Below are 13,022 nucleotides of genomic sequence, written 5' to 3' on the forward strand. Positions count from 1 at the left end.
GCTGCTGCTTTTCTACCCTTTTTCTTTGCAACTTATTTTTGCAGCAGCAGCGTAGCACTGAAAATTCTTTCACCGTCTTGCACTTTTTTCAAATTCAATTTTTATCACTAATTTCATGCTTTTTGCAATTTACTTTTGCACTTTTATGTCACATTTTACACTTTCTTTGTATTTGTTCTGAACTTGTGCAGGTGGTTGAGGTGCAATGTTGAAATATTGCTAGGATACCAATTCACGAACACAAAACACGCACGCACTACTTCACATCCATTCGAAACGACGGTTAAAAAATTACTGCACGAAAGCGAACGACGAGAAGCGGCGCATTGCCAAACGGCGGTCAACTTATTTTCCAATCAGCCACGAATGCCGTGTCAAAACAAAAAGTCAAAAATTGTTCAAATTGATTCCTGTTAGCTCGTGTGCTGGCAATACTGTAAACCATCGGGTTGTTGTCTAAGCTAGCTGTGTTCATTTTATTTATCCAGCACAGGGTGGTCTAGTGCTCAGTGAAAATAATTTATGGAATGGTTCAAATTGTTATGCATGCCCAGCAAGTCACGATCAGCGTAAAGCAAATATATTGAAAGAATTAGCAGGGAAACTAACACATACGTTAAAAAGGAACATGTAATCACACATACGCAAAAGTTTTGGGTAGTTTTGTCAATTTGGTCAGAAGAAACTCAGAGAAATTTCAGGTAGCGCTGATATTTGAGTTAACCGATAGTTGATCTATAGGGTGTGGTAAGTAATTTTTTCGTTTATTAACATGCTCTGATAAGGCGGTTTAAGGGGTGATAGGAAAAAAGAAGTATTTTTTGTGTTGCCAAGCCTAAATCGAAACATAATATTATATAATCGAATGCTACTTGATGTTTCGAAACAACCCAATAGACAAAATACTGCTGCTGAGATACACAAACAATAATGAAAAATTATTTTTCGTAGTTTTTTCCAAAATATTACTTTTATTTATCTTTCTAAATTAAAATTTTTTATATACAATCGATTTTTTTTACATAAAGATTATTTACAAAAGTTTTACTGCATTTCGAATAGCTGACACGCTACTGGCCCTGCTCAAGGCTCACATCCATCAACTCCTTGGTTATTTCACTTTTCGATTTGCGCTCAATCGGTTGCTCTGCGATTGTCTGCAGTGCCAATTCCTCAAGTGGGCGTGGTGTGAATCCCACTGGTCCGCCTAAGTCCAAAGAACCACCTTTGTACGGTACAAAAGTCGGACGTAATCGCTGTAACTGTGGCTCCGGCGTGTCAACCATAACTGGCGACTCGGTACTTGGTTGTATATCTATTGGTGATGTTGTTGTTGTGCTGCTGGCGGTGGCCATGCGGTAGAGCATTTGCAGTTGCATCATTGACTGCTCCGCTGTGTTGGCCGCCGGTGGCGTGAAATTCTCCAGCTGCTGCTGCTTCTTCCCCGTGCTTTGTGCGAGTTTCGGCGCAGATTTCTTTTTGTTCGCTGCTATGCCGGCACTGGTCACCGTCACACCGTCAGCATTGTGATTTGTATTCATGGCATTCGACCAACTCTCTAGCCAACTATTGGCTGCGCGTTCTGTTGTCGTGCTGGTCGCGAGCTGTCGGTACACTTCCTGCGCTTGTTTGCGCAGCAGATGAGCGCGTTGCGCCTTGCTCACTTGTCGTTTATTGAACGAGTTCTCCGAGTCGGCATCTTCGCCAATTGGACGTGTGTTCTTCTGTGGTCCCAGCTCGAGTAAAACTTGGAAGTCAGCATGATTGCCGAGACGAAAGCCGAAGCCGAGTCGGGAATCGGTACCTAAGCGCAAGTAAATGGCATTAGTGGGGTAGTTTAAGGTGTATTAAGTTATAAAAATATTTAATGATGACGTACCTTTTTTGATGGGTGGAATATTAGAGTAGATCAGTGATAGTATGGAGGGTAGCTCCTGTGGCACTACGAGTGGCTCGGCGTTTGGTACTGCAATGAATTCGAGATTATTATACTTATAAGATAGGAATGTCAGTATGTATGTATGTATGTATACGTGTATGTAGGTATGATATCTACAACCTTGTCACTAATGTATGGGTCTGTCCGCAACAATTGCAATAAAAGCACGGAGAGCAGCGAGTCTAAAGAAAATGCGTTCGGCTTTGGGTTAGAACAGAGCAAATCTATATTTAAGTGAGGGCTATGTTTAAATATTCAGTCTTGGTAGAAACTTTACATTAAACACCGCTAAACTGAAAGATTTGAAAAAAGCGCTTCAAGCTTAAAACAGTTTTAAAAAGCTTAACATTTAAAACAGCTAGGAACTCGACTATTAATTGCCTTAATATATTTTTCTAAGCATTTCTCACTTCATCATTTGAAATAGTCATGCAAATATTATTGAGTAAATCCCTTTTTGATTCATTATGAGAGTCTTAAATATGCATTGTGACAGCCAAAAATAACAAAAAAGCTACAAATATGCCGCTGATGGCCACACCAACATTCCACTGAAATTTTTGTAATTCCTCAGCTACGCCGCACACACAGCTTCAAGCATAAAAACAGTCAAAATGTTGTCGTACGTCGAAAAAGTTATGTAATGCAGTTGTACACATAAAATGGGTTTGGTTTTTGACGCAGGCAGCGTTCATGAATTCAAAACCAAATCTAAGCACATAACCACAGGTGGTGCACTAATGCGCATGCGCGCCTTGTTTTCATTGTATTTAACCGAATTTTATTTGTCTTTCAGTTGTTTTACTTTTTCAAGCGTCTATTAGTTATTTTTTCTTGTGAGTGTGTGTTATTCGAAATTTGCCTTGAATCGTTTGCTGTTGACCTACCTGCCTTTTGGTTGCCGAAATTTTGTTGGAATTACTTTTCGTACGATAAGCCATTGACAGTTGTCTCAAATTTGCATTTCCTTATGTAGCGAGTGCTCGTAAGACACATTTAACTTTTTATTTTTAAAATTTACTAAAAAAATACATTATGTCGTATTGAAATCATGCAAGTTAAGTGGGAAGTAGCAAAGTGTTATCTTGTCATCGATTGTTAGCGAAACAAGGCTGGTATTGACATGACCTTAAAATGTGGTTGTTTAAGATAAAAAGATCAAAAATAAAAATTCAGGGTTCAATAGTATTTGTAGATTACTATATTAGCTCTTTTTAACTGAATACGGTTAGGTGGATATCTTACCAATGCAATGTTTTGCAACAGAACTTGATATTTTCATGAGCCACATATATACATATATATATATGGGTTCTCTTCCCAGTTATGATATATAAAATACAATAAACAAAGGTAAAATTCTAGACGATAGTGGAAAGATTAGTCAATTTGTCATAATTTTAGACAACAACAACATAACTTTGAAGTCTTTTTAAAAGCACAAAAATATCACACTTTTTGTACGACCTTTTTATTGACCTTTAAAAGAAGTCTTATAATACAATAAAACAATAAAAAATCACGAACTGATGATTAAAAGTTCTTTTTTGCTCTTGTGAACCAATCTTCGACAGCTGGTTCTCGTAAAAATAAGTGGTATAGGCCGCTCTTTTGCTATAATAGATATAAGCGCTCTAACTGATTGTTAACCATTTGCTACCCAAAAACGAAGTTGTTGAAAAAGCGTAATTTGGCATCATTTCAGCATTTGCTTTTAGACTGTCACATTTTTGTGAGGCTATAATTGAAACAACATTGTTCTCAGTTATTTATTTAACCCCGGGAATTATCTGATAACGAAACTTGTTTCAGCGATATATAAAGGTTTTTCGGGGTCAGTAATTTTCTGCAGGAAAAATATGAAAATGTTGTTTCAGATGTTATATTATATTACCATCACGAACCAGCAACAAAACCTAAGCTTAAGTTTCAAACTGATCTAATTCTTGGTCACAAACGGCTGAAAGAGAAATAAACAGAAGACAATTATTTAAATTTATTTCGTAAAACTACATAGATACATATATTGTAGTGCTCTTCTAGAACAAAAATGAACTGAAGCAGTCTTTGACATATCATAAAAATTCTACAGCAATCATCTATACTTGTATAAATATATTTGCTATATACATACATACCTAGATATATAGCCAAAAAGTTTTTGGCATATCCGAAAGCATAAGTAAATCTCTATAGAGTTTACCCAATTCAAAAAAAAAAGCTCTGAAGTTTTATACAAACAAAGCAACAAAGCTAAAAACAAAGCTGAAAACAAAGCACAAAAAGTAAAGGTATTTACGAAGCTCATCGAAGATGCTGAGTTTATTGACTTCGCAAACGAAATTTAGGCGTCCACAATTCAATTATGCTAATAAACTCAAGCGTGAGGAATTAGCGCTTAACTGCTCATGCGGCGCCATCGCAGACAAAGAGCATTAGAGCCGTTCAGTTAAGTTCAGTTTGTAGATAAGTAGCACCAAATAGTAAAAAGCAAGCTAAAATAATAAACCAAACTAAACGACCTTGACACAATGACGACACAGCACTTTGAACGGCCAAAAGTCTAAGAGTCATAAAAAACATTAAAAAAAATGTAAATCGCAGAAGACTAACAACCAGTCCGAAGTGGAAAAAAAGACAGCAGCGCGAACGCAATAGGTAGAAAACCGGTTTTCTATTTGCTCAATAATGAATTACAGCGAGTATTTACATAGTGAGAGGCATTAAAAACAAATTTTGTTAATTTACAACAACAAGCTAGCGTTGGAAGGAAGAGCAGCTTTTGAACATGAGAATGCTTTTATGGGGATAGAGAGAGCAGGAAGGCGTGAGCAGCGGTGTGTGTTTGTGAGAGTATGTTAACCGGGTATTTAAACCACTAATACACACACAAACGTATATATTTATAAAAAAAAAATATGTTTGCTAAATTGCATGTTGCAATACTTGCTATACTTACAACAACAGCACATCAGCCATATACTAAAAGCAGCCGAAATTGTGATGCCTGGGGCGTGCAACAACATTTTCAGTGGGGCATTCATCTGGGTCTGCGGGTCGAATTTCTGTGTTGGTTGTTAACTGCAGCGGCATTTATGGCAATTTTCAGCGTTGTTGTTGCTGTCGTCGGTGTTGGCACTTTTTCACTATGTGGCGATCCACTTGCAGCATTCAACAAGCAAGCAATGTATAATGTTGCAAGCTGCAAGTGCGGTTTTGCGGTTTTTTCTTAGCTTTGCGGCTGACTGCAACAAAAAAAGTGTTGGACTTTAAAATAAATATTTTTAATTAATGCAATTAAATTGCAGTAAAAACATATTCGTTCACTGTGCAGTTATCATTTGCCGCCGTAACAAATGTGTGCAGTTCGTGTTGCAAGTGCGGTTTAAAGGCTGTGACGTTGAAAACGAAGGTGTCTTTGGTTTCGCATGTGCATATTTTAAAAACTTTTTTATACTGTTAAATGTTTAAATTTTATTTTTTATAAATACTGTTACTTCACGTTTACACTGTTCACTTTAATACATATAACTTGTTAATTATTTATGTGTGAGTTTTTCTTCGTCGAGACCGAGCTGGATTTTATTTTAGCGCATACATATAACTCTTTCATTGTTCTTATTTCATATTTATTATTTACATTAATACACTTTTATACTGTCTTTAATATCACTATTATTCCGCGGAAACAGCACAGGGTTGCATTTTATCTACTCTTTAGAAATCCAGTGATCACCGCTACCAAATATTATACTTATTACCGACAAACTAGAATAACTAAAAGCACTGCAATCAGAAAAATATAACTAGAGATTACACAAAGTTTTTACAGTTATTATAATTTTTTAATTTTAATTTTTGCTATGACAAGCAATATTGCTATTACGTCACATTTTCCGACTTGAAACGTGTGGAACTTCTTGTTTATCAACTAAAAAATTTGGTGTATTTCACGAGTTTTCAAAACTATTTATGCTTTTGTTTACAATTTAATTTTTGAAACTTGACAGCTTTTTCACGTTATTTCTTCTTATTCTATGATGTATGATGTCATCATTGATTGGGGGGCGCAATTTTGTTGCTAACATGCTTGAACAACACTAGATTAGTGATTAAGTAAGTATTGGTGATAGATAACTTGTAATATAATATAATTATTTAGAAGACTTGGTCCTATGGCGTTTTTACTCGTATTTTAGTGAGTGTGTAATATTTTCTACTTTTTTCAGTTCTTCGCGCACTTGAGACTCGGTCTAGAAAAAAGTTTTAAAAGAGAGGGCTTTTTTGGCCGTTTTGTGAGAACTATAAAGGACTATCAAGTCAACAACAGCTTATTTTACTAACAACAGCTTATTTTGAATTCCAATTCTTTTTGGTTTTTTTTTAACACCTAGGCAATCTCTAATATAGGCAATCTCAATACTTTTTTTTTTGAGAATATATAGTAACAAAAAAGTCACCGAAGCAAGAAATCGACTTTTAGATATTATCAAACCAGCACAGACCGTGTGTATGACTCAGTTGGTACAGAAGGAGCGCGCAAAGCACCATAATATCAACATTACTGGTTTTACTCTGACTCAAAAATATTTATATAATCAGAAAGATGCAGTAAAACTAGTTCTTGTGGCATTTTCACAACCTAAAGTGTGGTGTAAACTGTGAATATGTGAATATGTATCTTTGATTATAAAGTATCTCTGATTAAAGGATTGGTAAAAAGTTGGACTTTAAAATTTTTGTTTAACACTTAATTTTTTTTCTATTATTGCATAAACATTTTTTGTATACTTTTTCAATTATTTTTTTATTACTTTTGTTTTCAATATGTCTTTTTTTTGTTATATTTTATTTTTTATAATTTTTTTAAACTCCATTTCTTTATACTATACTCTATTTTTAATAAACATTTTTTCTTTTTTAATTTTAATTAATTTTTATTACTCCTGCTTTCGTTTTGTCATTTTTATGTTATATTTTCTTTAACTCTATTTTTTGATACGATTCTCTGTATTTAATAACTATTTTTTCTATTTTTTTTTGCTATACTCTATTTTTAATAAATCATTTTTTCTTTATTAGTTTATTTTAATTACTTTTTTTCATTTTATCTTTTTAAGATATGGTTTTTATTCATATTTTTTTTTATTTTTAATAACTTTTTTATTATAAATTTTTTTTAAAAACTGTTCGTTGGAATTTTTTTTATTTTTTAATTGTTTAACTGTTTTTCGTTTCAATTTCTAGTTTTTAAATTTCTATAATTTTTATTTAATATTGTCTCTTTTGGAAATATTTTTGATTTAATTTTTTTTTTATAATTTTTATACTCTCGCAACCTGTTGCTACAGAGTATAATAGTTTTGTTCACCTAACGGTTGTTTGTATCACCTAAAACTAATCGAGTTAGATATAGGGTTATATATATATAAATGATCAGGATGAAGAGACGAGTTGAAATCCGGGTGACTGTCTGTCCGAATTTTTTTTTTAAAAAGTGGGCGTGGTCCCGCCTCTAATAGGTTTAATGTGCATATCTCCTAAAGCGCTAATGCTATAATAACAAAATTCACTGGAAGCAAATGTTTTTAGCACTTCTATTGACGGTGTGAAAATAGTTGAAATCGGGTGGCAACTCCGCCCACTCCCCATATAACGCTACTGTTAAAAACTACTAAAAACGCGATAAATCAAGCACTATATGCCCCAGAGACATTAAATTTTATCTCTTAATCGCGTTCAAAATTAGACAGTGGGCGTGGCACAGCCCACTTTTAGGTGAAAACCCATATCTTTGGATCTGCTTAACCGATTTCAACCAAATTCGGTGCATAACGTTACTTTCATATTCCTATGTTATAGTGCGAAAATGGGCTAAATCGGACTACAACCACGCCTATTTGCAATGTAACACCATTTTAAATTCCATCTGATTCTTTCACTTTCCACTATGCAAATCAGGCAACAATGACTGTATCGGGATAAAACTTTGCGTGAATAATGTGATTAAAGTATGCCACCTTGTGGCCAAAAATTGTCTAAATCGAACCAAAACTGTTCAAGGACCTAAGTACTAAATATGTGGACCCCAGTGCCTATAGTTGACCTTCTGCCGAAAATATCAGTCAATCCACAAAGAAATCTCAAACGAGTATACCATTTGACTTTGCGAGAGTATAAAATGTTCGGTTACATCCAACTTAGCCCTTCCTTACTTGTTTTACTATAAAACTGTTTTCAACTCTATTTTTTTATAACTGTTTCAGAATTTTTTTTTTAATACAATTTTTTAATTTTTGATTATTTTTTAATTTTTTTTGTTACTATTTTAGTATAGAAATGTATTGTATTTAATTTAGTTTTACTTATGCTTATATTATTTATTTTTATTATAAAAGAACTGTTTTTCGCTCACTTTTAAATTTTAGTTTTTTAAATTATTTTTTTATTAATAATTATTTTTTTATTTAATTTTATTTAATACTAATATTTTATTTTATATTTAAATGTTATTTATTAAAATTGTATATAGTCGACAACTAATTTATAAAATTAATTATTAAATATTTTATTTTATATTTAATTTGAGGCAATCGATTTCATTTTTACCAAAGCCAAGAGTCTGTTTACTCATCAAGTATCATCATATGTATGTACAATACATATATATCTACATAAATGCGTAAAAATGCACACACGCTGAGTTTGTCGCTTCTATGAATGATAAATGCAAACAAAAGCCGAAGCAGCTCAAGGCACTGACTACAACGCATTCGGCAAACACTCTCACTTTTCTTCAACGATTTTTATTGTTAAGCGTGAGTTGTAAAAATGTATTTATTTATTTATTTATTCCTTTTTTTTGCAACAATTTGGATGTTATTTTAAGATGATTTGTTAACATGTTTGTGTAATATTTTGTAATATATATAATCAATCTACACGTTTGATTTAAAAGCAATGCGAAAATAGTTTTTCTGCTTTTTAATGCACTTTAAAATTGTTTTAAATATTTTTTAGAGTTTAATTTAATGTCTTTTTATTGAACAATCTCTCATCAATTTAATTTTTTTTTTGCATATTTAGCACATTTTTGTTAAATTTCACTCATTTATTTGGCGCTACTCCCACCACACTCATTTCATTGCAGGCACTAACTCTCTCTTTCGCTCTCTCTTTTTCAGTTTCAAAGCTTTATGTGCCCCTTTATAGTGTAACTTTACAATTGCTGAAAAAAAGCGATTTGTATACGCACATGTACATTAAAATTCCGATGGCTTTGCAAAACAAAAACAATAACACACGCAAATAACATCGAGTGCCCAATCGAGTAAATGGTATGGTGGCCAAAGGCGGCGTAAAAATCGCACAATAAATCGAAAAAACGAAAGTACAACGAAAGTGTACATGTACCGCTATGTGTGTCATTCCATAATAAAATTGTTTTCTTTAGCATACACTAGTTTCTTATAAACTATTTTTGTTTATTTAATTAATTAGCACATCACTTTTATTACGCCGTGCACAAGCACAGCTCGGCGTATACGCAACTTCCACCAAAAAAAAAGTTTAAAAAAAAAACATCTTTTTAAAATAAAATAATATAAATTTTTATTAAAAAAAATAGTTTTTTATTTTAAAAATATTTTTTATAAAAAAATTATTAACAATTTCCGCGCTTTTAAAACGTTTGCTCTTTGCACTTGCTTCCACTCACTCACTTTATTTTAGGTTTTTATTTAAGCAACAACAAATTAGATTTTTGTACACACATTCCTTCGATCAACACACCTTGGCACTTACAACACTTTTGTTTCGCGTTCGCACGTTGACTGAAATCGAAATTTTTAAATGCTTGCCGTTCGCTTAAAAAACCCAAACAGTTGCAGCAATAGCAATAATAATAATAACAACAACAACAGTGCGAGCAATATTATGCTCTTGCTGGCTGCATTAAAAAAGTTGCTTTTGCTTTTGTAGCTTTTGGCTTGTTGTTGCCCAGTTTATTGCAGCACAGTCGCGTAGCGCTGTTTAGTGGCCTCGGTAAGTGACTCCAGTCACTCGGACAACTCTAACGAAGCGCACATATCACGTAATGCCGTTGCGCATGCGCCGAGCATACAGTGTGTTATTTTGTATTCAATTGTAATCAAATGAGTAGAGGTATAGTAAGAGTGTATGATGAATCTTCGCTGATGATTAATGATTGTATTCTAGCTGAGTTAGTATGGATACATGCTAAATTAATTAAATAATATTTTTGATAATAGATCGTAAAAATTAAAATAAAAAAATTGATACATATATTAATTATTAGATTAGAATAGATATTAGATTAATACAAATTTTATACATAAAAATATATACTTAAATAAACATAATAAATCAATATAAAATAACTCTGTTGCCATAATATTAGTGGATTTCTCGTGAAGAATTTTCTGGGTATTGAGATAAACTCTTTTAAAACCAAGCTCTTTCTTAAAATATCTTGAAGAGCCACCTCAATTGGATAAAAAGTTCGACTCATGGGTTATATAATTATATGGGATATATAATACTAAGGGCGCACCTAATGAAATTGAAAGCAAAAATTTCATATATCGAGGTAGGAGAGGAAGGTATAATCTTTGAAAATAACGTACTAAAATTTTATATCGATATCTCAAAGAGTTTTTGAGCTACAGACTGCTCAAATGTAGCCACTCAGTTCAAGCAGCTCTATCAGTTTAGCTTTAAACGCGTTTTTCTCGAAACAGAGGTTTGGAAATTGCCTGAGCGATTACTCGGAGACAAATTAGACTAACACTATCAAATAGGTCTCCATATAATAACCTAGCAGTTTGAAAATTGCCTCTTTTATGCTGTTACACTGGGTGTGCTCCTTAACAGGTTCTTCGAGATTTTTCTTATTGAACAGCAGTCAAGTGATGATCATGCTAACTTTTAAAAAATTCAAAACGTCCAACTGTATCGTCATTGTACCGGCGCGAAGTGTTGCGGCGAAAACATATAGCCACATACATATGCGAGTACTCTACTCTCAGTTGATTATTTTCAGCACCATTTTTTAGCTAATAAATAACTTGTATTTGCTTTGGCAGCTTTTTCTTAATATTTTTTTTCTTCTTTTTTTAAATTATATTTTAATAGTTATTAGCCAACATTGTATCATTGTATTTGCGCCTTAGTCGTAATGAGTGTTGCAACATCGGCGAACTGGCAACATGATTATGGCCTGCTTGCCGCTGGCGTCATTCTTTGCGACTAGCTGAGTCTGGTGGCTTGTTGAGTACAGATTAAGCGAGTCTTGTGCTTTATAATTCGCTTGCGATGATTTACTTTTGGTGACTTTTTAAATACATACTTTTTTTGTGTTTTTTGTTTTAATTATTTTATGCTGCGCTGAAACTGTTTTAATTATGTTTTTAATTTTTCTTGTTGCTCTATGCTTCAATAAATTGATATACACAGTATTTGCTGGCACAGTGCGTGTAATATCTTTATAATTTCAGCGTATTTTACTGAAATTTACACCTTACATCTCAAAAAGCGTGACAATTCAGATTAAATTATTTGGGTACTTAATGAGCATTTGGTTTGTGAAGTCTGTGAGACTGTAGCCCTTTTGCTTTCTGCATTCATATTTTATTTAGCGGTAGCTGCTATATTGCTTGAATATATATTTATATTAGGGTGGGCCAAAAACACGATTATTTTTTCGCTTGATACTCTGAAAATTAGGTTCTTAGGCACCTCTTAATTGTAACGGTAAGGTCCTCCGCTTTAAGGTCTTCTATTTTTTCCTTATTATCAGATAGAAAAATTCAAAACTCGCTTCTAACTGCCTGAAAGAATATTTGGTTTCATAGGTTTTGTGTATCGAATGCTCTACATAAAGACCCCTTACAATTTTTTTGTAAACATAACCGTTTAAAGGATATAAACAGTTAAAGTTTGACTATTTTGAGATAAATTGTTTTTTTCTTTTGAATTGTATAGCTCAATAATACAATAGCATCATAAATCGGAAAGCTCATAGCTTTATAGAAAATTTATTGCTTTCCAAAATGGCCTCGAATAATAAAATAGAGAGAAAACAAAGACCGTTTTTATAGAACAGTAAATTTACTACCAAGCTATGAGTTTTGCAATTTAAAATTATTATTTTTTCATTGAGTTACAAAATTAAGAAAAATAAAAAATTTTTTAACATAGTCAAACTTGAACTGTTAATATTTTTTAAACATTTAGGTTTTCAAGAAAAAACGTTTAAAAACTTTTTTGAAGAACATTAAATTTCTTACAAAATTTATAAAACGAAATATATTTTCAAGTAGCTGAAAGCGAATTTTGGATTATTCGATTTGATAGTAAGAAAAAAATAGAAAACTGTAAAGTTAAGGAGCTTCCCAATGCAATTAAAAGCTCAGACTTGGAGAGAGACTTTCTTAGAGCTACCTATCAACCAAGTTTTCAGAGTACCAAGCGCGAAAAAAATTTTTTTTTGACGCACCCTAATGTACATACCTATTTATAAATTTATGTATTTATTTCAATTCATCATTTTGAGTTATTATTTTGAGTTTAATTGCGTGTGTCTAATGTTTTTGTGAGTTTCTGCTTATATTTTTAGTATATAGGTATACATAGGTATTGTATATATATATATGTACAAGTATATCGTTGTTTTCATATGTAACTTGCATATTTCTAAATAGACTATTATAAAATGAAATTGACCTGTTGCCACTATATAAAGCGCTTTATGTTTCCTTTTTGCAACAAATCGGTTTTTATAATTAAAAAATATATAAGTAGTGGATAAACATATGCACGTATATATTTTTTCAAAAATACATACATATGTATGGTATATGCTGTGTTTCTGCGTGTTTGCTTAGAGTTTATAGTATTAAACACATTTCCAAGCTATTCTCAACTTGTTAAATGTCTACATATATACATACAAACAATTGTATTTAGTTCAGAGACCATTTTCAAGGCAAGCTTACGAGCAATTTAATCAAATAAACGACTCAAAATAAACTACATCGCTAAAAGTAATTGTTTGAAAGTGTTG

At 32.5% G+C, this 13,022-nt stretch overlaps 1 protein-coding gene across 5 annotated transcripts; it reads right to left on the bottom strand.

Annotated features, from left to right (window-relative positions):
* Positions 1-949: 949 nt before the first annotated feature.
* Positions 950-9,805, bottom strand: snsl (snustorr snarlik). Of its 5 annotated transcripts, none has more exons than XM_036358023.2 (4): positions 9,731-9,805; positions 4,899-5,184; positions 1,880-1,966; positions 950-1,804 (listed from the first exon to the last, which is right to left on the bottom strand). In XM_036358023.2, the coding sequence occupies exons 2-4, from the start codon at positions 4,981-4,983 to the stop codon at positions 1,071-1,073; spliced, it is 906 nt and encodes a 301-aa protein (XP_036213916.2). In that variant the 5' UTR covers positions 4,984-5,184; positions 9,731-9,805; the 3' UTR covers positions 950-1,070. The 5 variants fall into 5 exon arrangements, with proteins under 5 accessions (XP_036213916.2, XP_036213914.2, XP_069963520.1 ...); XM_036358021.2 differs by having other exon boundaries at positions 9,661-9,787; XM_070107419.1 differs by having other exon boundaries at positions 9,743-9,786.
* Positions 9,806-13,022: the final 3,217 nt, after the last annotated feature.

The sequence above is a fragment of the Bactrocera oleae genome, chromosome 3 (assembly GCF_042242935.1).
Source record: "Bactrocera oleae isolate idBacOlea1 chromosome 3, idBacOlea1, whole genome shotgun sequence".
Lineage (NCBI taxonomy): Eukaryota > Metazoa > Arthropoda > Insecta > Diptera > Tephritidae > Bactrocera > Bactrocera oleae.

Bases quoted from the DNA above. Each gene is read 5' to 3' on its own strand.
- snsl (XM_036358023.2), bottom strand. From the start codon at position 4,983: ATGAATGCCCCACTGAAAATGTTGTTGCACGCCCCAGGCATCACAATT. The intron at 1,967-4,898 runs GTAAGTATAGCA...AATTCATTGCAG, and splicing joins ATGGCTGATGTGCTGTTGTT to TACCAAACGCCGAGCCACTC. The intron at 1,805-1,879 runs GTACGTCATCAT...ACTTGCGCTTAG, and splicing joins TATTCCACCCATCAAAAAAG to GTACCGATTCCCGACTCGGC.